The following is a 24,060-nucleotide window of genomic DNA, read 5'->3' as shown; positions in this document are numbered from 1 at the left end:
ACTTGTGACTCTCTCCAGAGTCTCAACACAGCTTGGCACTGATTGGTCCTAAAGTCAAAACAACTCACATGAAACCAATGAAACAATGACCAGTTGGATGAACAATCTCCAACCACATTCCAGAGCAGCAAAACACAGGAGAAGCAAATGAGATAATATTGTTTTCCTTTTTCTCTGAGGCTTCTCAGCTTCCCAGGAGAAGAATCCTGAGCAAAGGGATTTTTCCAGAAAACACAACTGTGACAATCCCCTTTTCCACACATCCACTGTCCCAGCTTGTCCTGCCACTGTCCCCTGTTGCCATAAAACACTCCCCTGACTCTGCTGAGGGTGCTTCATCCGCTCTGTTTCAGCCTCCCGTGGTTTTCTTCTTTCTCACAGCAGTGACCACGGTGGTTCTTTGATCAATACATCCCTGAGATGTTCTGTGTGTACCAGGTATGGAGAAAAATCAGCCCCTTTTCCAGCATGGGACCTTCCAAGTCCCATCTTGAGGTTAATTATTACATATTAGGGCAATGATTTGCCAAGATGGGCACCACAGTTTCATTTTTTATGTTCAATAGCTCAGAAGTTCTGTCTGTGGGGTAAATCAAACTTATTTAACCATATAGAGAGGGTGGGTAAAACCCTTTTTGGGTTTCCATTCCTCTCTCAGGTGAAAGGGAGCTAAAACACCCCAGAGTTTCAGCTGGAATGAAGCAGCACCTGAGCCAGCATGGCCTGGAGAAGGATTTGTGTCCAGGGATGATGCCACTGCTCTAGCCCAGGAGGGGACGGAGCAGCTTAAGGAACCTGAGCATCTTCCTGCTCCAGGAAGAAAATACTCAGCAGCCAGATGAGTGAAACAATTAATATTTTCACCTTCCACACAATCATTTTCTACAAATTATGACTATTTCCCCCCAGTATTTGCTTCTCCCATTTTCTCCTGGCAATATAATCCATGCTGAAAATTATCTGAGCTCTTTAGCTAAAAAGATACTGACTTATTTATTTCATCTCAATTCTGAAATATTTAGAGGATACCATCTAATTTTGGAGTGTGCCCACACTGTAAGTGACTTGCCTTTGCTCTCATTAAATTGGTTCTCATTCCAAACACTGCAGCACTCTTAAAACGTGACATTCCCTGCCTGCAAAGCTTTCCTTTGCAGCTGGGAAATGCCATTATTATTATTATTATTATTATTATTATTATTATTATTATTATTATTATTATTATTATTATTATTATTATTATTATTATTATTATTTTAATAATATTATTATTATGACAGCAATGCAGCTGAAATCAGGGCCCTGTTGAGTGCAGTCCTTACCTGAGGCACAGGGAAGTTGAGACACAGAAAACCCAGCAGGTGGTGGAGGTCAGGTGAAGTTTGGGCTGGCTGGAACCACATTCCAGTTTGGGACAAGGCCACCTTTGTCCTCTGCCCGTGATGTGGAAGGGGCTGGGTGTTTATTTCTGAAGTGCCACACTGATGAACACTGGAGCACAGAGGATGGATTTTTCACAGTGAGGCGATCCATGAGAAAAGGAAAATGAGTCCTCCCCAAAACTGCAAATTACAGATTTTTTTTTTTTAAATTTTTATTTTTGTGTGTAGAGTTGCCTTTTGAGGGATGTTCCAAACGTTGGGGAGGGGTGGAGGCAGTGCTGGCAAAGCAAAGACACAGCTTTTTGAGCTCCTTGCTAGGAAGGAATTGCTGTGGGCAAGCAAGAGCAGCAGTCCCAGCCCCAGCAAACCAGAGATCTCCCCACACTCCAACACTCTCCTCCAGGAACAGCCTCTAACCCTAAAAACCCCTCAATCTTTCCATACCAACAGCAGCAGCTCTCAGGAATGATGTTCCACTGCCACACTTGGTCTAAGGAAAATGTCAAACCTCATTTTAGTATTTAATTAGACAATTTCCAGCACTGTCCTTCTAGTTTTCATGCTCCACTGCCCACGGTGTGAGTTCTTGTGTCCAGTTTGAAGTTATTTCACTGAGATAAATCAGCCTAGAAGCAGCTTTTTACCATGGAGACTGAAAGAGAATTGTAGGTGTGTCACATGTGAGAGATGTAGATCGAGGGCTGGCTTTTCCAGCTTTAATAGCTCAGGGATAAAATTCATTCAGAATGATCTCTCTGCTTTCTGCTGCTAATTCAGCTACTGAGAGATGCAGCAGCTTTTACAACTCCTTTGCTCCATGGAAGGGGAGATTTCAGCAAAGCAGTGGCAGTCAGAAGGGCAGCAATATCATCCCAACAACAGGAACCATATATAGTATATATAAAACCAAAATTCTTACCCAGCTCCCCCTGTGGTGAGTGACCCCACACTTATGAATTAATATGGAAACATCTTGAGACATTATTTAAATGTTTAACTAATTTGTAATCATCATCCCCTAGCCTCCCAGCAAAAAAAAAAAAAAAAAAACCAAAAAAAACCCCAAAAAAACAAACCAAACCCACAAGACTAATGCTCACCACTTGGGATAGTTTTCAGAGATCAAGAAAATAAATGTTAAGTCCATGTTTTTAATTAATTTCTACCACATAATTCTCCTCCAAATGGATTTTGGGAAGAGAGGAGTAACAAGTCTTGCCTGCAAGGCAGGCAAGCAGCAGGAGGTGCAGGTTTTGAATTGGCTTTTAAGGAGTCAGGAAACCCACAAAGCTGCCAGCTGGTAAAATTTAGTTCTGGGTCCTCAATTCGGAGAGACAGACAATCCAGAGATGAACAGGAGCAAGAGCAGTTTGCAGATGAACTGTTCCTAGCAAAATCCATTTACTTTAGGCACTTTTGATGATGAACTTTTCCACTTGCTCCTGAAGTTGGGCTGGAAGGACAGTGACTGATGGCTTGGGGAAGAGCTGGAATGGGAGCTGAGCACAGAACACAGCCCAGTGGCTGCTGCAGTGGAAACAAATGTGTGTGGAGGTGTCCCCGTGCAAAGCAGCCCCATCCATCCTCAGCAGCCTCAAAGGGTTTGGAAATAAACACAAAGTGGGGGCTGGAAGTTGTCCCCTGAGCTAAGGCTGAGGGCAGAGAGGGACACAGGGCACTCTCCAGCCCCAAACCCAGTGACCCCACAGCTTCACTTTGCAGCCTGTAGAAAGAAAGAATGATTTTGTACCAAATTCATTAAATAAACTGTCAGGAGGGGGTTTTGCACCTGATCCTTCTCTACCACTTAGAGTTGCAGCCACATAATGTGGAGGAGGATGTGGGTGCTGATTGTTTTGGCCCAAGAACGGGGTAAACAGAGCAGCACCAGCTCACACTGGGGGCTTTTGCTTTCCTCCCCCACTGGGACACCAGGAATACTTTGATATGGTGTCACTGGGACACCAGGAATGTCCCCCTGGGCTCCACATCTCGTGGAGCACACCCTGGGACGAGGTTACACATCACACCTGACACCTCAGGAAAGGAGAACTGGCCAAGGAGCAGCTCAGCTCCTTAATTGCTGCAGGTGCCAGCCTTGCTGTTTAACTCCTGTCTGCCAGACAGAGTACAACAGGAGCTTTCACACCTCAGCTCTCTTCTCCTCGTGCATTACTCTGCTAATGCAACTTGCTGCCTTCTATTGGCAGGGAATTACAGAACCATTATTGCATGTTCATGAGAAAAAGCTCCAGATAGCAAGAGGTCAACAGGTTGAGCTTCACTTACTTTGGCGCTGTCAGCAGTTGGCACTGCTCGTGTTTCATGACAAAAAAGTCTCTCCTTATGCTGTAAGGGAAAAAAAAAAAAACACCCGTACTTTGCTTTTATGTCTTGGTAATGCAGACATTTGGTTTTGAAAAGAACAGCTCAGTTCTCATTCAGATAAAAAATACTGACTTGCACAAGGCCTTGCTGTTAAACGTTTGCTTTGGGTTTATATTTAAAGTCATGTAAAAAGGGCAGGCAAAACTCAGCTGAATTACATTTTCTTTGCTCCTTACACTTTGTAATTCTTACGGAATAGAAATAAGGTGGGATTTTTTTTTTCTCCCATTACCTGCAGCAACCATGGCTCTTTGTGGGGCTTCAGAGTGCATTAAATTTGTGTCTGACAAGAGTCTACCCAGGCTCCCTAAATACTGGGGCTGGCTAAAGGATCACAGGGGGATTTTATTTAGATATGGTTATTGCAGAGTTTGTGCAGATCCAGAGGACTGAGGGGAGTCTCCATCCCTGGAGGTGTCCAGGGAGGGCCTGGAGGTGGCACTCAGTGCCCTGGGCTGGTGGGGATCACTCAAAGATTGAGCCCAACCTTGGAGCTCTTTTCCAACCTCATCACCTGAGAGGTTTTCTTCTTAACCTTCACAGGCAATATTTATTATCCTTACTGCATTACAGCCTTGAAAGGAATTTCTGCTCTCCCATTCCAAGCCACTTAAGGAAATTCTGTTTGTCACTCGTTAAGCAGCTGTAGAGAACCACACAAAATTATTAATAACACACGGCTGTGCAAACAGCAGGGAAAAATTGGTTACCACATTTTCCTCAACGAGCAAGGTAAAATCCTTCCAATTAACATTTTAGTTAGGAAATTCACTCACCGTGCCTTTTCTTAAAGCTCAGGCTTTTAATTTTTTTCACAGCATTTTTCACTGTGGCTTTATTGGAGGTTAGATACCCAGCAGCAAGAAGGGAAACTAAGTGAATTATACTTTTAGCTCATACTTTATTCTCTTTACTTTAAAACTTCAGGAACTCAGGCATCTATTTCACCCATCATTTATCCTTGGAGACTAAGGCAGCTTCAGGGAAAAAAGCAATTACCTACTATGGAAAGCCTAGGAGTTACAATTATGAAATAATAAAATGTCAAAGACACGTCTAATTTAGATATAGGGTTTTATACTCAGCTTAGTGAAACAGTACAAAATATTCTCTGAAATTTCTCTATCCATCAGGTGGAATCACTCCTTTGACTGTGATACCAAATGCAAATCCACAAGTGTTTATACAGCAGATCTGAGCGTGCATTAGAAATCAGCAATTGAAAATCTATTTTGCTTACCTTGTCACCAATAATGGGATTACAGCACTAAAAAAACCACTTTTCCTTCTGGATACACTAAGTAGAACAGTTCTGTCTCCAGAAAGGGTAGAACTCAATTTCCCTTCCTCTTGGTTCTTGGAGGAATTTAATGTCTCTCCCTCTCAGTGCTTGAAGTGTCACTGACAGTCCCAACAAAAACAACTCCACCTTCCCCCATGGCCACCTCTGGTCACTGCTCAAGAAAGGAATCCTCATGATTTATAAACCTTTAACAGCAAGGAACAAATTCCAAAGGAGCAGCAGTAGCAGAGTGTAACCAAACTCTTCACTGAAGTTGTCTGAGCACAGCGATCTTTGCCCAACGCCACAAGGTTCCCTGGGATGCTCAACTCCTGAACTGCAAATTGTGGCTCTGTGCTGCCAGGGAAAGCCTTTGTGATCTTCACGTGGTGATAAACGGCACTGCAAGGTGGCAGAGAGAGGGAAGAGATAAAACCCTTTATCAATTAATCACACTCAGATAGTGCCCAGGTGCGGCAGTGCAGCCCAAATTCACAGCCTTGCACCTCAAGTGCTGCTGAGCTCCTGACCCTAAAATGAACATTAAAGCCTTCCTTGCTAGGAAGGAATTGCTGTGGGTAAGCAAGAGCAGCAGTCCCAGCCCCAGCAAACCAGAGCAGATCTCCCCACACTCCAACACTCTCCTCCAGGAACAGCCTCTAACCCTAAAAACCCCTCAATCTTGACCTAAAATGAACATTAAAGCCATGAACTTGCCCTAATCTGGCAAAAATAGTTGTGAGGATGCCAAGCTAGACTGGGAAGAGATGCCAGGTGACCAGCAAGGAGTCAGTCCAGGTGCTGTTCCCTGCACTGTGGGAGTCCTTGGTGTGACAATGTGCTGCCCCAGCCCTGCTGCTCCCCAGGCTGTCACAGCAGCCAGGCCTGGGTGGGGCAGAGGGGACAAGGTGCAAAACCAGAAGTCAGGGAGAAAATGCTCAGGAAATCCAGCAAGCACACCCAGGGCTTTGCATCCTGCGTTGTCTCAGACATTAAGTCTGTGTCACAGCCAGGCTGTGGGGCAGGGGAGGCACAGAGAAGGCCAGGGACATCCCCTCCACAGACATCTCCAGGAGAGCCAAACCCTCCTCCTCTGCCTTGGAGACAACAGCACTGAGGAGTTTTGTATCAAAATTCAAGCTTGTGTTACAGCATGAGGAAAAAACTGTTTTGTCTCAGCCTCAAAGGAGCAAATTTAGCATTGCCCAACACCTTGTTCTGTTTAGAGGTCCAAACCCTTGGGATTGTGCATCTGTAAGAAGTGAAGCCCGTGGTGGTACAAAATTCACTCCAGGACTAAGTGAAGAAGAGGGGAAAAGAACAGTTGGTTGTGGCCAAGGTTAGTGAATTCCTCATCATAAATTAAATTTATGCAGCATATTAAACTTCAGTCTTTGAAGGGTTTTTTTATCCTTTCAGACTGTTCTAAAATGACATCTAACAAAAGGAATGAGGACAAAAAAGCTGGCTTTAAAACAGAGCTGGGCAGATTTAGGACCAACATTCTCCAGTACCTTTTAACTTCTGTAAGAGAAGCCAAATGACCCAGGAGCATCTTTTCAGTCCTGTTTTTTAGCTGCTGCTAGGGAACCACATTCCCTACTGTTCTCTTTCAAAAGCAACATCAGCCCAGATGTGTATGAGGAAAAGCACGGGAGTGGAGTGAACAGCACCAATGCCCAGGATGATCTGGCACAGCTCAGGGGGCTCCCCCAGCTCCCAGCACTCTGCCTGCAATGCTTCCCCAGAAGGGCAGTGCTGGGGGAAGGTGAGCCAGGCCGAGCTTGGCACAGCAACATTCTCAGGCACAACTGCCAGGGCCTCCTCCAAGGGCGAGGGATAATCACTGCTGTGCCCAATCCAGTTATTGCCATTGCACACATCACTCCAGTCTGAAGGGGAAATCAAATAAATGTAGAAATCTAAAGCTTAGATTTGTGGCGAGTTTGTCTTTACAACCTTCCTTTCCTTCCCCACCCGAGTGAGAGAGGCAGAGCCTCTGTAAAATGAGGAGGTAACACCTGCAGAACAAACAAGGCTGCCCTGGACACGCAGTGTGAGATGTGAACAGCACTTTAAAAGGAGCACTTTGGTGGTGATCTAGAGAAGATCATATGAAAAGATAATGTTTGATCCAGACTGACACTATCTGCTCGTGCTGGCTGGAGCCAAGGAAGGTCTGACACCAGGACACTGTGAGATTTCATACTCACCACTTCCCCTCAGCTCAAGATAAACCTTGCTCTGAGCTGGGTACCTGGCACATCTCACAGACTTGGACACAGATCTGGGGATCAGGATTAAAGCTTCCAGCCAAAAACAAGCCAGCCTAAGCTTTTCTTCACTTCTTTATAGGCTGAGGAAAATCAAAACAAGTGATTAAGACGGTTCTTTGCTTCATTAACAAATATACAAAGTTTTATTTTGTTTATTAGATTGGTTTTCTGTACGTTAACATTATCATAGCAGTTATAACCCACATTCACAGCAGAAATTTTCTAAGAGCATTTTGCAACACTAACTGCTGTATCAGAAATCCTTAAGAGAAACTTATCTTTTAGCTACTCAGGTAACTTGAATAATAAAGTGCAAAACCACAATAAAATTTGACAGACATATGTCCCAGCTCATATTCAGTGGAAAAGAAAGGTTTATAAGACCACTAGATATGGATTCACTGCACACAACGGAAGAGTGTGACCTGAAGACAAGTTTTCAAGTTTTCCCATTACCAGACATTGATTACAATGAATAATTTTCCATTACTTTTGAGGGTAACATATAGAAATCACAATGAGGTTATAAATAAAACAGAACACATTGGCCAGACAACCTGAAGCTTAGCCCTGTATTTGGTACCTTTTGCCCAATAAAGGTTTTGGGAAGAACTGATGAACAGGAACAGTTCATTTCTAGATGAAGTAGCCTCTGATTTGACAAGGAACCAACTGGCAGGACGTAAAGCAGCAGCTTGTGTGGGACACAAGTCGTAAGTGGATTTTTTTGTATGTATTTTTTACCACCCATAGACATGGTCTCATTCAACTTATGATTGCCAGCACTAATTACTGTCCTGCTCAAGTCCAGAAAATAGAGAAATCTCAGAATATTATGGGAATCAGGTCCAATTCATAAAACACAACCCAATCTTTTGTTTCTCTCTCTGCAGTCTCTCCAGTACCAAACACTCTTTCCAAGACAGATGAAGTATCACAAACTCCAGAGGCCTTTCCCTTCCTTCTCCCTGACTCATGGATCTTCATGAAGCCCTTAGGAGCTATGACTTAATTGAGAATCACCCACAAGGAGACTACTCAACGCTTTTAGTTACAGAATGCAAAGATGCAAATTAAGTATCACTCTAATTTTGTCAGCTCGAACATTGCTGTTCTTCTACCACTTGCCAAAAAATGACAGTTCAGCAGGCCAAGCTTTAAGAAACACCAGAAAGTTTGAACTATAAATTGATTCTGCATCCCTTTACTAAGCTCACTTTGCTAAGGACACAAGACACCACTGTCAGAACAGAGAACAGGCTGACCAGCAAGCTTTAAGGACCACGTCCTGCTTATAGCTCTATGTGTAACCAAAAATTGCACAACATACATTCCCAAAGAACTCATTTTTACACAATACTCTCCTTCACATTGTTCTATTTGACTACAGTCAGTGCTCTCATCGAGGATACAATTCCATGCACAAATAGACAGCAGAACATCCAGTGCTATTTGGGAGGCTGCAGTTTGCACTTCCCCCCTTTTTGATCCTTTCAGATCAGCAAATGCAAGGACCCAGCTGTTGTACCTGGGATAAGGCACTTGCCCCAGATGAGCAGTACAGCACCAGGCCAGTGTGCCAGACAATCTGCAGGGAGCTTTTCGTCACCGTTTACAGCCAAACAAGGAATAGCTCTGGAGCAATTGTGCTCTTTCAGCCTGGAGTGCTCCTCCTGCAACAGCTTGTGCAGCTTTCAGCAGCTGCTTCACATTCTTCCCTAAACTTCCTAGTAATGGCCACAGATTTTGCAAACTTCCAGAGGTTTATTCTATTTTCCAAATCAGCTCGAGGTGCACTTCCAAGGGATTCGTCAGAACTTGTGAAACATCACCAGGAAATCACAAAGAGAAAATTTCCACCTGTCCAGCAGCAGCTCTTAACCATCTACACAGCCAAGGTTTGTCAGTCGAGGTCTCACATGATTTCAATTCCCTGAAAAAACAAAGTTGCCTTATGGCATGCATAGTATAGATATCACTAGTGCTACCTGGAAGAGTTCTAGCTCCAATCCTCCTCCCTCCCAAAGGGGACTAATTCAAACCCACTTATCTGAATAGTTTTAAATTCAATCTTTGCTGCATATATTTCAAATAAACCTGTGCTCCAAACCTTGGAATAGCCTAGGAGTAAAAAAACCTGTTAACTCGCCACTAACAGAAGACTAAGAAAGAAGTGAGATCTAGTTTCTATCAAAAACAAAAGCACATCTCACTTCTGGGTTTATTTATTATTCCTCAAACACATTTTAATGTAATTATTCTGATATTCTGGTCTACGTAACAGCCAAAATCTCAGTTTTAAGGAAAACCCCTCATTTTACACTGATTTGAACTCCCGGTAGCTTTAAGCACCCAAATAATTTTAATTTCTTTTTCTATTGAATGAATGTTCTGCAGTTCTAGAAAGATGAGTTATGCACTTTTGTTCACATACAAAAAGACAGTCTAACAGATGTAAACTATTTATTGAATATTTGCCACCAATATTGTTAAATACATAATCTTGCAGTTTTCCGCTTTCAAGTTAAAATGTCAGAAACAGAACACCAAATATTTACAATTCTTGTAAGGAATGTTACATAATGACACATTAAGGCGTAAATTCTTTTGGCTTATAATTCTGAAAAGAATGATAATAGCAAAAAAGTGATGCAAAATCTTTCTCGTGAGATTATGATTAAGCTACAATGTTTTACAAAAATATGGTGTAAGATGGCAATAATCCCATTCAAAATCCTGCATTAGGCCCCTCGAGAGGGGCTGATAATTTATACAGTCAAAACTTTAAAATTTACATATAAAGGTACCCTATCCACCATTGAAAAGTACAACTCTCAACATATACAGTTTTCAGGCCACAGTTTTGAAGGTCTGGAGTATCAAGTTGGTTTGATGAATTAGTCGGTTGGCACTTATGAACACATTTATTGCCCTGTGGAAAGAGAAGAATATTGCTTCAGACACTTCTAGAAACACGGCAGTGGAGAAACCCAGCGTGACTGGCATCTAGGCTTGGAGAATTGGAAGCACAGGGATGTTCCACCCTGTGCTGACCTACCTGAAGCTCCCTGCTGGCAGCCAGCCAGCCTCGTTTGCATGGCTAATCCCAGGAAGGCTGGGTTGATTTGGCAGGAATTTAAAAAGAATTTGGCTCTCTATCATTGCTGACATCTCAATCCTTTCCTTTTGGGATTCAGATAACCAAGGGAAAACCATGGAGCAGATGACGGGGGTTTGGAACCAGATGATCTTTAAGGTCACAGCCATTTTCTGACTCTGTGATTGTGTTTAACAATCCAAAGCTGGGCTCTTCATCCCCCCAGGAACTCCAGAATTGGCAGCTCTTCCCTCAAGGAATACTAAACGTGCCCACATGTGACAGCAACACACTATTTTAGTTACCTTTCTGCACAGCAAGGTGTGGGGTCACAGAATATTTCAGCTCAGGAATGACGTCTGAGCATGGCTTGTGTTTAGTCCTGGGGGGAGCAGGGATCTCACCCAATGTGCAGCTCAGACTGAAATTCCTCCTGACTCCCCAAGGATGGGAAATACATGATGGAATTTCTTACACTACTGCAAATAATTAACACACTTTAAGCTCAATCCCACACAGTACTTCTATCCAGGAACCAAAGCTACTAAAGCCTAAACTTTTCATTTTGGTATCAAATTTAGCCTCAGTTTCAGGAAAAGGAGAGAAAACCAAGAATGCTTTGATGAGAGCAGGATCGTTCTCCCAGCTGGTCTCAAGACTTTTCTCTCCTTTATTAATGCAGCATCTCCTGCCTTTGCCCAGCTCAACAAGAGCTGACATCAAAGTTGGTTCCATCTTTAAAACAGAACGCTTTGGACGGTCAGAATCTGAGGGGGATCCACTCATCCTCCCAAAGAATCACTGCAGTGAATTATACAGGAATAGTAACTGCAAAACCCGAGGTGAAGACCTGGAAAAAGCCTCATTTTGAGGGCTAAAATGCTCAGCTAGAAAAAGATTCAGCTGAATCATTCCAGATACTGTGAGGGTCTATAAAGAAAGGCCGATAAAAATGTAAATCAAAGAGAACCCTGCACAGATGTTTTGTATTTGCAAATGATACTTCAAATAGGTAAATTACTTTTCTCAACAAAAACATCCGTGATTTCTTTGTCCTTGTGTATGCACTGAGAAAACCCACACAGGGCCAGGAAATTTAACTTCTCATTCAAATTCAAAACTAACACCACACATGGGTGTTACGTGGTGGTGAATTTAACAATTTTCCCTTTCCTCAAAGGCAAAGAAACAGCATTTTAAAGCAGCCATGGTAATGAGAGGACATAGGTAAGGAAATAATTAGGCAACTCCTAAAAAAGGCAGCTTACACCCCAAAGCCTGTCCTATTTTCCTGTTAGTCATTATGTAAATCGTTGAAACAACAGGACAAAAGCATACTTACTTTCCATCTTTAAAATAGGTTTTCAGAGTATCACTGAAACTTTTGGAGTATTTTACAAACTCTTTCTTTTGGTGCTCAAGTGCCTACAAAAGCAAAAACACCAGGAGCAGAGTCTTAGTTCACATATTTCTGGGTACAGTGAGAACCTTGAGGTTAAACTAATCAGAAAATTAATTAATGTATTCATCAGGAATAAAAAGTTTGTTTTTTTTTTTCTTTAGAAGAATAAAAAGGAAGAATTTTTTTTCTCTAGAATTCCTGAAACCTATCATACAACCATTCAGTTGTTAAAGCATGGTTTCATTGACCAGCTAAGCTCTGCTGTTCATCCTTGGATGCAAAGGATGCCTCCTGTGTTGCTATTAGAAATATTGGATGAAGAGCTGGTGCACATACCCGCCGGTTCTGGTACTGGTATTTCTTGAAGACATTATTTACTGTGTCAAGGAGCTCCTTTATTGCACTTGCAATGTCCCTGTTGGGCAAGAAAAAGAGAATTTCAGTATCCTCAGGAGATCCCATGCAATGCTGGAATTGAATCCCTTTCTAGCAGTCAAGTCTTTCTCAGGGCAGTCTCCACAAAGGAAGTGTCAGACATGATGGAGGAGACCAAATGCAGAGAGCACAGCAGCGTCCTGGGAATATTCTGGTATTGGAATATTCAGCCTTGGAGCCAGCAAGTTTGGTCAAGTAACATCCTCATCATCTCTAAGTGGGATCAGGCTCTCTGGCAATGGGAACAAAGCTGCTGCATCTACAGAATTTCAACATTCAGACCTAAATACAAGAAGTCTGACCTCTCCATCTGCAGCAAAATCCATCATATTGTACTTACTTGATTGTCTGAAGAAACCTCACTCTGTCATTGATCTCATCTGGAATCTTACTAAGAATCTGTTTAAGTGCTCGTGCCTTTTCATTAAGATCTTGGAATTCAGGTTCAGGTCTTTCAATCATATACTCTGGCAAAAAGAACATATTCAAAAGCACCATTAGTTTGTCCTCAGGTCTGTAGTGACAGCTAAAAACACAACACAAAATGCAGCAGGATTGCCAGGGTGAATTTGAAGGTGAACAGCACAGAAACAGCCACGAGCAGAGAACTGCAGTGAATAACCCCTGTGTGAATCAGGACAGTGCACCTTCATTACTGCACGGTGGAAAAAGAGCCCATCTTACTTTATTTGAGACATTAAAGTCATCAAATTCAGTATTAAAATAACTTAAAGCCTGCAGTATATTCTCCTTCTGTGACAGTGTAACTGCTGCTTTTAACTTGAAGTAGGAAAAAAAAAGAGGATGTTATACTCCATATTTGCCTTTTCCTGGTTGTTAGCGTTGCAAAAGGTGAACTATGCACCCATAAAAACATAGTTCTAAACATTCATTTTCTTTCTTTCCCTCTCTTATTAGTCAAGTGTGGTTTTCAGGGAGATTTAATTTCTCCAATAGCAGCATTCAAAAATACAAATTTTCTTCTACCATGCTGAGAAAATTCTACTAAGAAACAAATAATATTCTCTGAAAAAAACCACAGAAATACAGAATTGCATGTTCCTACTTAACAGTGTAATTAAAAACACAGCTATCCAACACAGGCTTTGTTACCTTCTACATCATCAGCTGCCATACGCAGAAGAGACTCTGTGAAATTCACATCCACGCTTTTCTTCTCCAGAATTTTCATGATGATGTCCTGTGTAAGACCTGGATTTTCTTTTTCAGCCTGTAAAGCAGAGAAGTTTTATATTTTTAAATATGCAAGACCTGGACATTGCAAGCATCAAGATTCTCATGTAAATTGCTTCAAATACTGCAGGAGTTTGCTAGGAACTTTGAATGTCTAATGGCTTTAGACCAGTAGATTAAATTAAAAACATTTTTTCCACTACAAAATTCATTTTTCTTGGATTACATCACTGATTTTATATAAGCAACTTGTCTAATAAGCCCTTGCACTCATTTTAATTTGAGTAAGAAAGGTTTTAATAAATGTCTCTCTCCTGTTATGTTTTCATAAACACTAAGCTTTGAGACAAAGATATTGTATCCCCTGGAATTTAATTCACTCCAACACAGGTGCTACTCCCCCACCTTCCCCGTGACATTTATAAATGTGCCTCTCATGAATCACATCATATGCTCAGACATCATCTGGGAATTGCTCTTTCAGAAAAAAAACCCAGCTTTTGATTGATGACATATCTAAGTACAGAGCTGGATTAACAGTGGAGCTGTTCACATCACCTGTGCTGCTCCCAAAAAACTGCTCTGCGTGGAAGAAAAATGAGCCTCTGTGGGTTTTTTAGCTGGAATTACCATTTTTACCAACATCCCAGTTCAACGTTATTTGCATCCAGCTCAGCTCCTTCCCAGCAATTGTGAAAACACACAAAACCAGCCCACACTTGTAGGAGCTCCCTTTGAGACTTCAGCCCATCAAGGAACATTTAGATTTAAGTGCAGGAACAGGGAAGTATCCCAGACTTGCACAGCTCAGATATGTCATGCCTGCCATTACTTTGTTTCAATATTTGAAAAGATCACCACTTCAATAAAGCAATGTAAAGGAATATCTGTATTTTCACTCCTTAGGAATACAATGGAAAAGTCAGAGGAATCTTTTCTTTCCATTTACTGCTGGATTTCTACACAAACACTGAAATTCCTCCACAAAAAAAATCCCATTACCACTCACTCTGTAAACCAATTTCAAAGTCTGCTACGTGCCTATTGCTCATGAGAGCCCATTCTACAAATCTTGTGGGTTTTAGACTAAGTTTATTATTTATTCACTGACTGCTCCCTCATTTAAGCTTTTGTTCTATATGGACAAGAGAAGAGTCTGTTTAAAATTGCTCATTCAGATTTCTACTCATGGCATCTGCAGACATCTCAAACTTCCAGTTCATGCCATTGTCCACTTTATTTTTAGACTACTGGATCAAGGATGAAGTCTCAGATAAAAAGACAAGGAAACAAGAGAGCTGACCTTTTAGCTTCATCTTACACAGCTCACATTTGAAACAACCATTTTTCAATGCAAGTTACTTCTCACCTTAATAAAAGCTGCTCTCAGTGTCTGAGCTGCAGACAGATTTACTCTTTCTAGCTGCAATAAAAGTTTAGAATCAATTATTAGCATTCTGTTGTTATCAGAACAAAACAAGTCAAGTAATCACACCTTGCTCCATAAATGACAATGGAAACAGGGATTGACAGAAGCTTTCAAATTGCTGGTCTCACTTCAGGGATACTATAAAGTTAATCCCAAAGGAAAAAGTTCCCCCCACAAATGAAAACAAAAATCACTGGATGTATTTTGCAGCAGAAGTCTGACAGAAGATTGTGAGAACACCTTGGCAATCTCTGATATTCAGAGAAAAACAAATATTAAATTACAACCATTAGCAGTAAAATTAAAACACATCAAGCTGTCCACAGGTTTGACTGTGTGCTATTTCCTGCCAGAGAATACCAGAGCTGGCATTTTGGGGAAAATCCTGTGTTAAAGGTAAGAGAAAAGCTCAGGACCAAGGCAACCAGCAAGCTTTGATGAGCATGAAGCTACTGATGGCAAGGGTGAAACAATGCAGAGAGAGAAGATGTGTTAGACAAAGCTTTCCCAAGATGAACAACGTGTTACTGTGGCCTCATTTCCCAAGATAAAGGGGATTACTGCATTCCAAGGTAAACTGAGCTCACCTCATTAAAGACAGGGTACATGACAGCATAGAGAGGCATGGAAACCATAGAAGTGGTCTCTGCTTCATTCTTCATCTCTTCCATTGTCATCCTCATTCAAAGAGCCACTTCTCAGGGAAAACACTATAGAAGCAAAAAACTCCTCATTCACTGAAATGTCTCTTCTTTTTCCTCGTTGTGCAAGAATACTTGAAGAACTTGGGAAATCTATTGTCCTTAGGGTGTGTGAGAAAAGAGAAAACAAACACACGATTACAAATGCTCGAGAGGGACAGGTTCTGAAAATGACAAGGCACGGATCAATGTGAGTTCTACTGTGTAGAAACCAGGGATTTCTTATTACATGAGTCAAGTAAACATGGAATGACCACTTGGTGGTTCAAAAGCCGAACTTAAATCTATTAAATGAATATTTTATAGCAAAGGTGCTACCCCAAGTGTTTTTCCCTTCAAGTTCTTATGGAATCAATTCTCCTTAAAGCAGGGATTTTATGTGCTATTTACAAAAATCTTGCCACCACTCATAGGCAGCAGCATAAGGTTCCTGACAACTCCCATCCAGGAAAAACTTGGAAAGCACTACATGCTGCAGCCCAAACCTCATCCAGATGCATTGTGACTATTAAAACTACCTATAAATACTCCAGATTTTGGCACATGCATCAAGCTGTGATTCTGCTGGAGATCAGTGCCTACTTTCCACCCATCTGAACGTGAACACTACATCTTTGGTTTTATATAAGCTGAAGTCATGTTTCCACTCAGGGTGTGCCACCAGCTATGTTAACTCAATGGAAAATTATTGTTCCAGTAACTGAACCTCTGTTTTGGAAGTCCTCCACCCAGCCCAGCTCATCATATCCAACATGGAAGGATCACTGCTCAGACCCAGAAATTATGTGGAAAAGAAAAAAGGTCACCTTACAGTTGATAAAAAGCCCTTGTTCCAGCCTGCTGTATTTTCTCTTAATCAGATTCTTTAAAAAATATTTTATATGACATAATTAAGTTTAAAGACCTGAAGTCCAAGTCAGAAATAAAGATAAAAAGAAAGATATTAAGCTTTTTAATTTTTAGATTTGCTTGGAGGATTTAATGCACTAGAGGAGGGATTTTTCCTCCTAGCAAGCTCCAGACACCTGGCATTTGCATGTCTGTGTAATTTACTGACATTTTAGTAAGAAGTGAAAAGAGTGAAATGATAAGAAACAGCAGAAACTACTCCAGCAATCAATATCACTTCCTGAGAGTATGAACAGGTTAAGAACATGCCAAGACATTTCTTCAAGCCATATTCCTCATTATGCTCTGCACTGGCTGAAGATCTTCAGGCTGTTTAAACAGAAGAACAGGTATTTTTTGTCCAGAGCAGATCTATAATTGTTTAGCCATAATTATACAAGTGAAATTTGGTACTGATTACAGTCAGCACAGAGAAAAAACTGGATGACTACAAATCATGTGCATGTCTCTTTTGGGAACAGTAAAAGCTGAAGAAAAATTCAACATGACTACAGTAAAAACTTTATACAAGTCTTCTAACATGGACTGCTTACTGCAAAACCTCACTTTGTTTCTCTTGCTGTTCCAGCCTCAAAGTGTCACTGATGAGCTGATTCCTCCTCAGAAAAGTATTCCTGAGACTTTAGAATAGGGTCTGGATGGATGAAATGCATCCACAGGGATGGAACTGCAATAATCAGGGGTCTCACGACTTTATCACCCACCCCTGGTATTCAACAGCTGTCAAGAACATGGAGGAATACAAGTGAATATTCATCATTCCTCAAAAAGTTGAGTGTTTTCCCAAGAACTTGTTTCAGTTACATAAATTCATGCCAGGTCTGCTCACATGGGGGGAGGGAACTTGTCTGAACAAGTTTTCACTCCCTACTGCAGGTACAAGCTGTCCCATTTATTATCCATGTGTATTCCCTGCTGGATGGAGAGCTGGGTTTTCGCTGTTGAATTCCTCCTTTCTGGAAGTTCAGTGGATGTCCACTCACACACCGGCATTCACAGATGAATTTACAGCACGTGTTTATCTGTAGTCTCAGAGTAACTTTTTGAAATAGTTAAATCAGGTCACTGAACATTGTTCTAACCAAAAGATTTTTATCACAGGAAGAAGGGCAAAAAAGGACAAAATTGCCATTAGATATAATTGCTTTGTTTTTATGGGTTAGCAGTATCCACACACACACAAAAGGAAATACTAAGTGAAATGATGGATTTTTATGATGATGAAAACCTATTACACTGTGAGCTACCATGAAGAACTCATTTTCTCCTGAAGAACCATAAGCTATTGTTACTAATCCATGGTACAGTTAAAACTCTCATATAAAAACAATTACACATTATCTATTACCCCTTTTCCAGATACTGACACTCCTAAAAAAAAATACAACACTTGGATTTATACTAACACAAAGGATACCAATTTTGCAACTGAAGAGGTGGGTTTATATATATGTGCACACAAGAAATATTTGAGAACACCAAATGCTTCTGTTGCCAAGGTATGAAAAGAAATATATTCAATTTATCACACTGCTTGTTCATTATTTTCTGAATCTTCCTGTTTTCCAGAAGATACACTAGGAAGCATCACAGTGTCATGGAGGACCTGACTGCTATTTATCTTTACAGTTAGGAGTCAACTTCACATCTTTTGGATGCAACTTATTCACTTTCTTTAGACTTTTTAACACAGTCTTTGCTAGTGTTAAATAGAAAGAATAATTATCTTCACAAAAACTCTGTGTTCACTGTGTTACTGAAAGTCAGTTTGCCATAGCTGCACTAAACCACACCCAAATATCCTTGAAGGTGGTCTCAATCCTGATTAGGGACCAAATCCTCATGAAAACTGAAGTTTCAGTTCTAATTAGATCAACTATCAGCAAGTCCAATAACCTTCAAAATGGCCTGACTCGAGCCAAAGTTTAATGCACGTTATCAGCAGCAAGGAGGAGCGTTCAGCATTTATTTTAGGATGTGATCAAAAGCAGCTCTGCACAGCTGCCAGACTTCCTGACAGTGTCTTGTAACAGCTTAACTTCAGTTCCTCCAATGCCAAAGAGCCTTTTCTTCGAGAGGAGTTTACCCTAGTTTCGTCTGTCATCTGGTTTATTTTACATTCTCAAAAAAAAGGTGGAATAAGATTCCATGAGAAGGTGATTTATTAGGACAGCACAGTGGAGTGGTGGAGCTGAGAAAATCCTGGAAAACTCTAAGATGTGGAAAAGGTGTTACTCTGCTGGCAAACTTGATAATTGGTCTGAGGGGGCAGGTGAGGAGAAGACAGCAGGACAGTGCCAGATACTGAGCTGAGTGTCAGCCTGATCCTCCTTTGTGTTACAGGGACCCCAAATCTCTGGGTGTGCAATGGGAGTCCAGGGAGAGAACCCACAGAATGAGACAGGGAACTGAAACAGAATCTGGATTTGTCAACTGTGCTAAAATATCAGTTAATACAACCCTGACTGCTCAGTCCTGACCCATCAAACACACCAGGCTGGACTCCAAGAGATGCACTAACATGGAATACGTGCTTTCACTGTCAGGATAAATCTTACATTCTAACCTTTAAGTCTCAGCACTAAAATATGACCCCAGCCAGTCAGCAAACATGCGGAGAGCTGGCATATCTTAGATGAGGAATAGATCTGGAAAGGTTCTTTGACAGACCTATTCCCCTATAGCCACCCAATGACATTTTAAATCATTCAACTGAACTTTAGCAGAAAAAAACCCCAAAACCCCAACTCCTGCCAAGAATGGTGAAGAGCACAAACCACCACGCTTCCTAGATGTACAACCACCACTGTCAGTGTCTAAGGTGACAATTTGCTTTCTCTAACGTGTGTCATTTACTGACAGACTTTTGGTCATGCACTTCAATCAAGCAGAGCTGCTTAATAAGAACACAACCACCCCCAGGTAACTACAGCAGGCAGGAGCTTCCCCAAATCCACACCTGCTCCTAGGCCAGGCTGAACAGGAGAGAGGTTTCCATCAAAGAAAGGTGTTTGTGTAACACAATCTTCTGAAGCAGCGCTTAAAGCGAAGAGAGCAGACTCTCATGATTTCAACTTTTCAAGTTTTAAACCAACAGAAATATTCGGTGTCAATTGGCAGGGTTTCAGCTCTGTCATCAGATCTACCTCTGCACTGATGTTGCCTCTATTCCCTTCTCCAGGCTCCATCTACCCTAGATGTGGGAAGTGCTCAGACATTAATATTCTTTTTCAGAAAAGTACTACAGAGGAGCAAGGCCCAAGGCAGTGATTACAAATATTATTATTTCAGTGGCTGGCTTCTAGCAAAAATCACAGCTCCATTCCTGCTAGAAAAGACTACTTCACTGCCAAGAGGTTCTGCTCTACTTTTTGCAGGGAGATTCAAGAAGAGGCTTCACCTTTAACCTGATCTGAGATCCCTGAGTTACCAGAAAAATTCATTCAAGTGCAGGAAGAAAGAGTGGGGGAAGGGAAATAACAGCATAAATTCCACCTGAATTCAGAGGCAGAGCTTGAATCAAAAAGTAAGAGCAATGTGCATGGGAGGAGGGAGCGTAGATAATTTACTACTGCTGTTGTAAAGTTTATGGAAGCAAAAAAAAAAAATTGCAGAATATACTCTTTTAACTATATACACACCCCACACCTGGCTTCGTAACTCTGTTTCTGTCATTAATGGTCACTTGAATTTAAAAAAAAAAACCTAACACACACATCTTCTTTTTTTTTTGGTCAGATGTTACCTTAATTGCCACTGTATTTTAATTATCAATTGCAATTATTTCCCATTGTATAACTTAGATTATTTGATACAAAGCTTCAAAGCTTTGTGTTTCAGATACAGAATTACTTTCCTTCTTTTTAAAACCAACTATGGGTGGATTCACTGGGATTAGCATACAGATCAAGTATTAGGATAACAATCTATATTTTAAAACCAGCAATAACAAGAGACTTAAAAGGCATCCTACTGAACTGATTCCACATCCTGCTGATTCTTACACCAAACAGTTTCACTGCAGAGCCAATAAAAGGAATGTCACCAGCAAATAGCATTGAAGTTTTGAAAGTGTCTTCAAATGCCTCTCACAGAACAGAAATGCAGTTTTCAAACATCTCCACACACGTGTAACAGTCACCTGCAGTGAAATTCACTCTGGCAAAGCAGAACTGCTTGTGCATTTGATTACTGTAAGAGCAGTTCTATGACTAATTCAGAAATGACACAGACCAGTGATAAATCCAAGATGTCTATTTTTAGAACCATATCAACTCAAAAAACAAAAATCAAGCCTAGCCTGAAGTCAGGCTTATAATTAGTCTGTGTTCTTTTGCTGGACTTCAAAATGGAAGTGATTTAATCTGTCCTAATACACCCAGTGTGTGTCTCACATGAGACCCTACAGCCTGTGCTCCAGTTCCAGCAGTCAGCAACACCAGAACTGTTACACAGCATAACTGAAAGAGGTCGTGAATGTTGGAATATATAACCACAACAACACATCCCCGTTTCTCTTTCTTTTTCACCTCTTTGGGAATGTGAAAGTGAAGCCATTACTTCACCAAACACAAATAGGTATGACACAGCTCCAAAGGGACAAAAACACATTCCAAGGTGCAAACAAATACCGGAGGAGAATTAATTCCTCTGATAACAGGAACAGCAGAAGGTTTCAGCCACCCAGCATGTGTGAGCTACAGGAAAAACACCAACCCAACTCACCAGTTCAGTGAGCAACTTAATGGGACACCCCAGCCCTGAACACCTGCCCTGACTGCTCAGTCCCCAGGGGAGAGGAGAAGGAACCCCAGGATCAATCAGGCTGCAAAAGACATCCAAGATCATCGAGTCCGACCTTTGAACAAACACCACCTTGTCAACCAGACCGTGGCACCGAATGCCACGTCCAGCCTCTCCCTAAACACCTCCAGGAACGGTGACTCCACCACCTCCCAGGGCAGCCCATTCCGATGTCCGATCACCCTTTCTGCGAATAATTCCTCCCTAACCTTCAACCTACGCCTCCCCTGGCGCAGGAAGGGGGAAGGAGCCGAGGCGCCCTTTCTCCCTGCCCGCCGCAGCCACCTGACAGCGCTCCGCTCCGAGAGGACGAGCTAAAAATAATACACACTAAAATAAAACACATCCGGGCCTGCGCCTGCCGGGCCCGGGCCGAGCGAACCAGCACCAGGCCGGGAGCCCCGCAGCGGGGCCAGGCCCCAACCCCGCGGCCGCGGGAAGGGCGGGGGGAAGGACGAGCCCAGGGCGCTGCCTCAGGGCCGGAGGAAGGAGGTCACCGCCCGGCCGGGAGGGGAAGGGACACCCCGCGCACCTTCCCCGCACGGCGAGGCCGCCCTCAGCCGCTTCCTCAGCCCGGCCGCCCCTCTCGCAGCCGCGGAGAGCGCGGCGGGGCCCGCGTCCAACCCGCCAGAGCCGGGCAGGGCAGGGCTCGGCACCTCACCTGCCCCGGCCCGCCGAGCCCCCGCCGCTCCCGAGGGGCTTCGCCGCCGCCGCCGCCGCGCCGGAAGCGCCCGCGAGGAGCAGGAGGAGCAGCAGCAGGAGGAGGAGGAGGAGGAGGAGGAGGAAGATCCGCGGTGTTACCACACACCAGGCGTTGTCCGGAACCGCGCGCGGGGCCCTGGGGCTCGTAGTCCGCCCTCCGCGACCACAAGCCCCACAATGCCGAGCGGAGCGGGGGCGGGAGCGCTCGGCGGGGCGGGCCGGGGCGGGGACAGCGGCCGGGCGGAGCGGGGCTCGGAGGAGCCGAGCACAGCTCTGCACGGCAGAGCCGCGGCGGAGCGCGGAGCGGCGGCAGCACCGCCGGGCAGCGGGCGGGGAGGCGGCGGCGGGAGTGCCGGTGAGTGCGCCCGTCCCTTCGCGGGGCTGTGTGACCAGATAAACCGGGCGGCTCCGGCTTGTTTCTTCCACCGAGCGGAGCTCCGCGCGGAGTAGCGGCGGTGCGGGGAGCCGCTGCCCGTGCGGGGGTCGCCGGCGTTCCCTCAGCGCCGGAGGGAGGCAGGGAGGGACGGGCTGCGCCCGCTGCGGCGGGAGAGGAGGCGTTCGGGATCAGAGCCGCTCCTCCGACGTGGGATAAGCGGCAGGCAAGCCCAGGAGCCCCTCCGGTGCTCGCTCGGCTCCTGCGGGCGGCCAGGGAGGGACGCGCTGTCCGTCCGGCCCCGCGGAGCCCAGCCCGCGCCCCGGCGGGAGCGCTTCCTTCGGCGGAGTTGTGCTCGGGCGAAGGCGGCGAGGCGGTGCCGCGCCCCAGAACCCAACCGCGGTGTCCCGCGGGTCCCTGCGGCCGTCCCGACCCTTCCCAGCCCGCAGCTGGGCTTCCAGAGCCCGCCTCTGAGGGGCTTCTCCCGCCTGTGGCAGCCCCGTCCTGGCGGCTCGCTGGGCGCGCCGCAGAGCGGCTGTGCGCCCCGAGTGTTGGCCATTGAAAGAACTAAACTTAAGCATTATTTATCGGGGTGCTTCTGCGCCCAGTAAGCTTTGAGGTTTGGAGTTCCGAATTACATCGTAGGAAGAGCTCAGCGGTTACAATTTGATATTAATATTAAAGCATGAACTCAGTTCCAGGTCCGAATTTGCATTTCTGATGTGTCGCTGTTAACGCTCGCTTTTTAAAAATGCTGATCGCTTCTACCTAATGGCAAGGCACACGAATTCCCCAATGTGAGCATGGGAATGAAGCATTAAACTTGTCAGACATTGGCTGTAACTTCTTGCAGTGCTGCTGGCAGGGTGGGAAGAGCTGGGTGCCTGTAGGAGCAGAGAGACGATGTGCAGGTGTCCCTGTGTGTCACCCATCCACATCTCCTTCGGGATGAGCAAGGGCACTGGCTGGGGGGAAAAATAGGAAAAAAGGTACCTGGATTGTTACACGGGTGAATTTTCTCCTTCTGACACCACCTTGTTTTGTTTTAATCAGATCTCTCACATATCAACTACTCTACGCATCTTGGTATTAAAGAGCTGCTTAAAACCTGCATCATGTGTATGAGTTTTGTACTGTTAATCACCTTTGAGCTCAGGTTCTTCAATTTTCCCCTTATTTCTGATGTGATCTGGTGATTAGTCTAACGGAAAATTGTGCCCTTCTGTGTAGGGGAGAGTGTTTAGTAAAATGTTGTAGCACAGATTGAGCCAAATCTCTGCTTAATAGTATTTTATCCTCTGAGTGAAAGTAGTAGGCTTTAAATAAAGCTACAAAGCTGCAGTCGTAGAGCTGCTAAAACTTCAGATAGTTACCTCTTCCATCAATTTTGTGATACTTTTCCAGATTCTGTCAGGATTTGGTTGGAGTTCTTGGTGTTGGACCGTGAGGCTTGGACCAGATCCACACTTTGTTGTTTTACATCCATTGTATTTTTTAGAATTACTCTGGCTTGGTTGAGTGTGATGAGGAATAATTGCCAAGGGAAGGGAGGGAGCAGAAAAGGGTGATGTTTTGGTTTTTTTTTTATTAAGGTGTGGGTTGTCTACAGAATTACACAGAGCAGCCTAAGATGTAATGCAATGTGAAGGCTTGTGGCAGTGTAAAGTTTCCTGTTAAAGGCAGTCAT

The 24,060-nt window shown here is 43.5% G+C and overlaps 2 protein-coding genes across 7 annotated transcripts in view; one reads left to right on the top strand and one right to left on the bottom strand.

Annotated features, from left to right (window-relative positions):
* Nucleotides 1-7,443: 7,443 nt before the first annotated feature.
* Nucleotides 7,444-22,174, bottom strand: PDCD10 (programmed cell death 10). Of its 6 annotated transcripts, none has more exons than XM_038145436.1 (8): nucleotides 21,960-22,174; nucleotides 15,473-15,687; nucleotides 14,826-14,879; nucleotides 13,376-13,493; nucleotides 12,603-12,729; nucleotides 12,164-12,242; nucleotides 11,768-11,850; nucleotides 7,444-10,260 (listed from the first exon to the last, which is right to left on the bottom strand). In XM_038145436.1, the coding sequence occupies exons 2-8, from the start codon at nucleotides 15,566-15,568 to the stop codon at nucleotides 10,179-10,181; spliced, it is 639 nt and encodes a 212-aa protein (XP_038001364.1). In that variant the 5' UTR covers nucleotides 15,569-15,687; nucleotides 21,960-22,174; the 3' UTR covers nucleotides 7,444-10,178. The 6 variants fall into 6 exon arrangements, with proteins under 6 accessions (XP_038001364.1, XP_038001363.1, XP_038001360.1 ...); XM_038145435.1 differs by having other exon boundaries at nucleotides 15,473-15,679; nucleotides 22,107-22,172; XM_038145432.1 differs by having other exon boundaries at nucleotides 22,107-22,170.
* Nucleotides 22,175-22,217: 43 nt separating this feature from the next.
* The window catches only part of LOC119704349 (neuroserpin), a 45,630-nt gene continuing 43,787 nt past the window's right edge, over nucleotides 22,218-24,060 (top strand). The window contains exon 1 of the mRNA XM_038145430.1: nucleotides 22,218-22,355. The gene's annotated coding sequence lies outside the window, so the exon portion shown is untranslated. The remainder of the gene's footprint in view (nucleotides 22,356-24,060) is intronic.

This window comes from Motacilla alba, chromosome 9 (assembly GCF_015832195.1).
Source record: "Motacilla alba alba isolate MOTALB_02 chromosome 9, Motacilla_alba_V1.0_pri, whole genome shotgun sequence".
Taxonomy (NCBI): domain Eukaryota; kingdom Metazoa; phylum Chordata; class Aves; order Passeriformes; family Motacillidae; genus Motacilla; species Motacilla alba.
This window is presented reverse-complemented; position numbering and strand designations above follow the sequence as displayed.

What these genes read in the sequence shown, in the direction of transcription:
- PDCD10 (XM_038145436.1), bottom strand. Translation starts at nt 15,568, where the DNA reads ATGAGGATGACAATGGAAGAGATGAAGAATGAAGCAGAGACCACTTCT. An exon ending in TGAGAGCAGCTTTTATTAAG is followed by an intron (nt 13,494 to 14,825) that starts GTGAGAAGTAAC and finishes TCTGCTTTACAG; the next exon opens with GCTGAAAAAGAAAATCCAGG. An exon ending in ACCTATTTTAAAGATGGAAA is followed by an intron (nt 10,261 to 11,767) that starts GTAAGTATGCTT and finishes CTCTTTCCACAG; the next exon opens with GGCAATAAATGTGTTCATAA.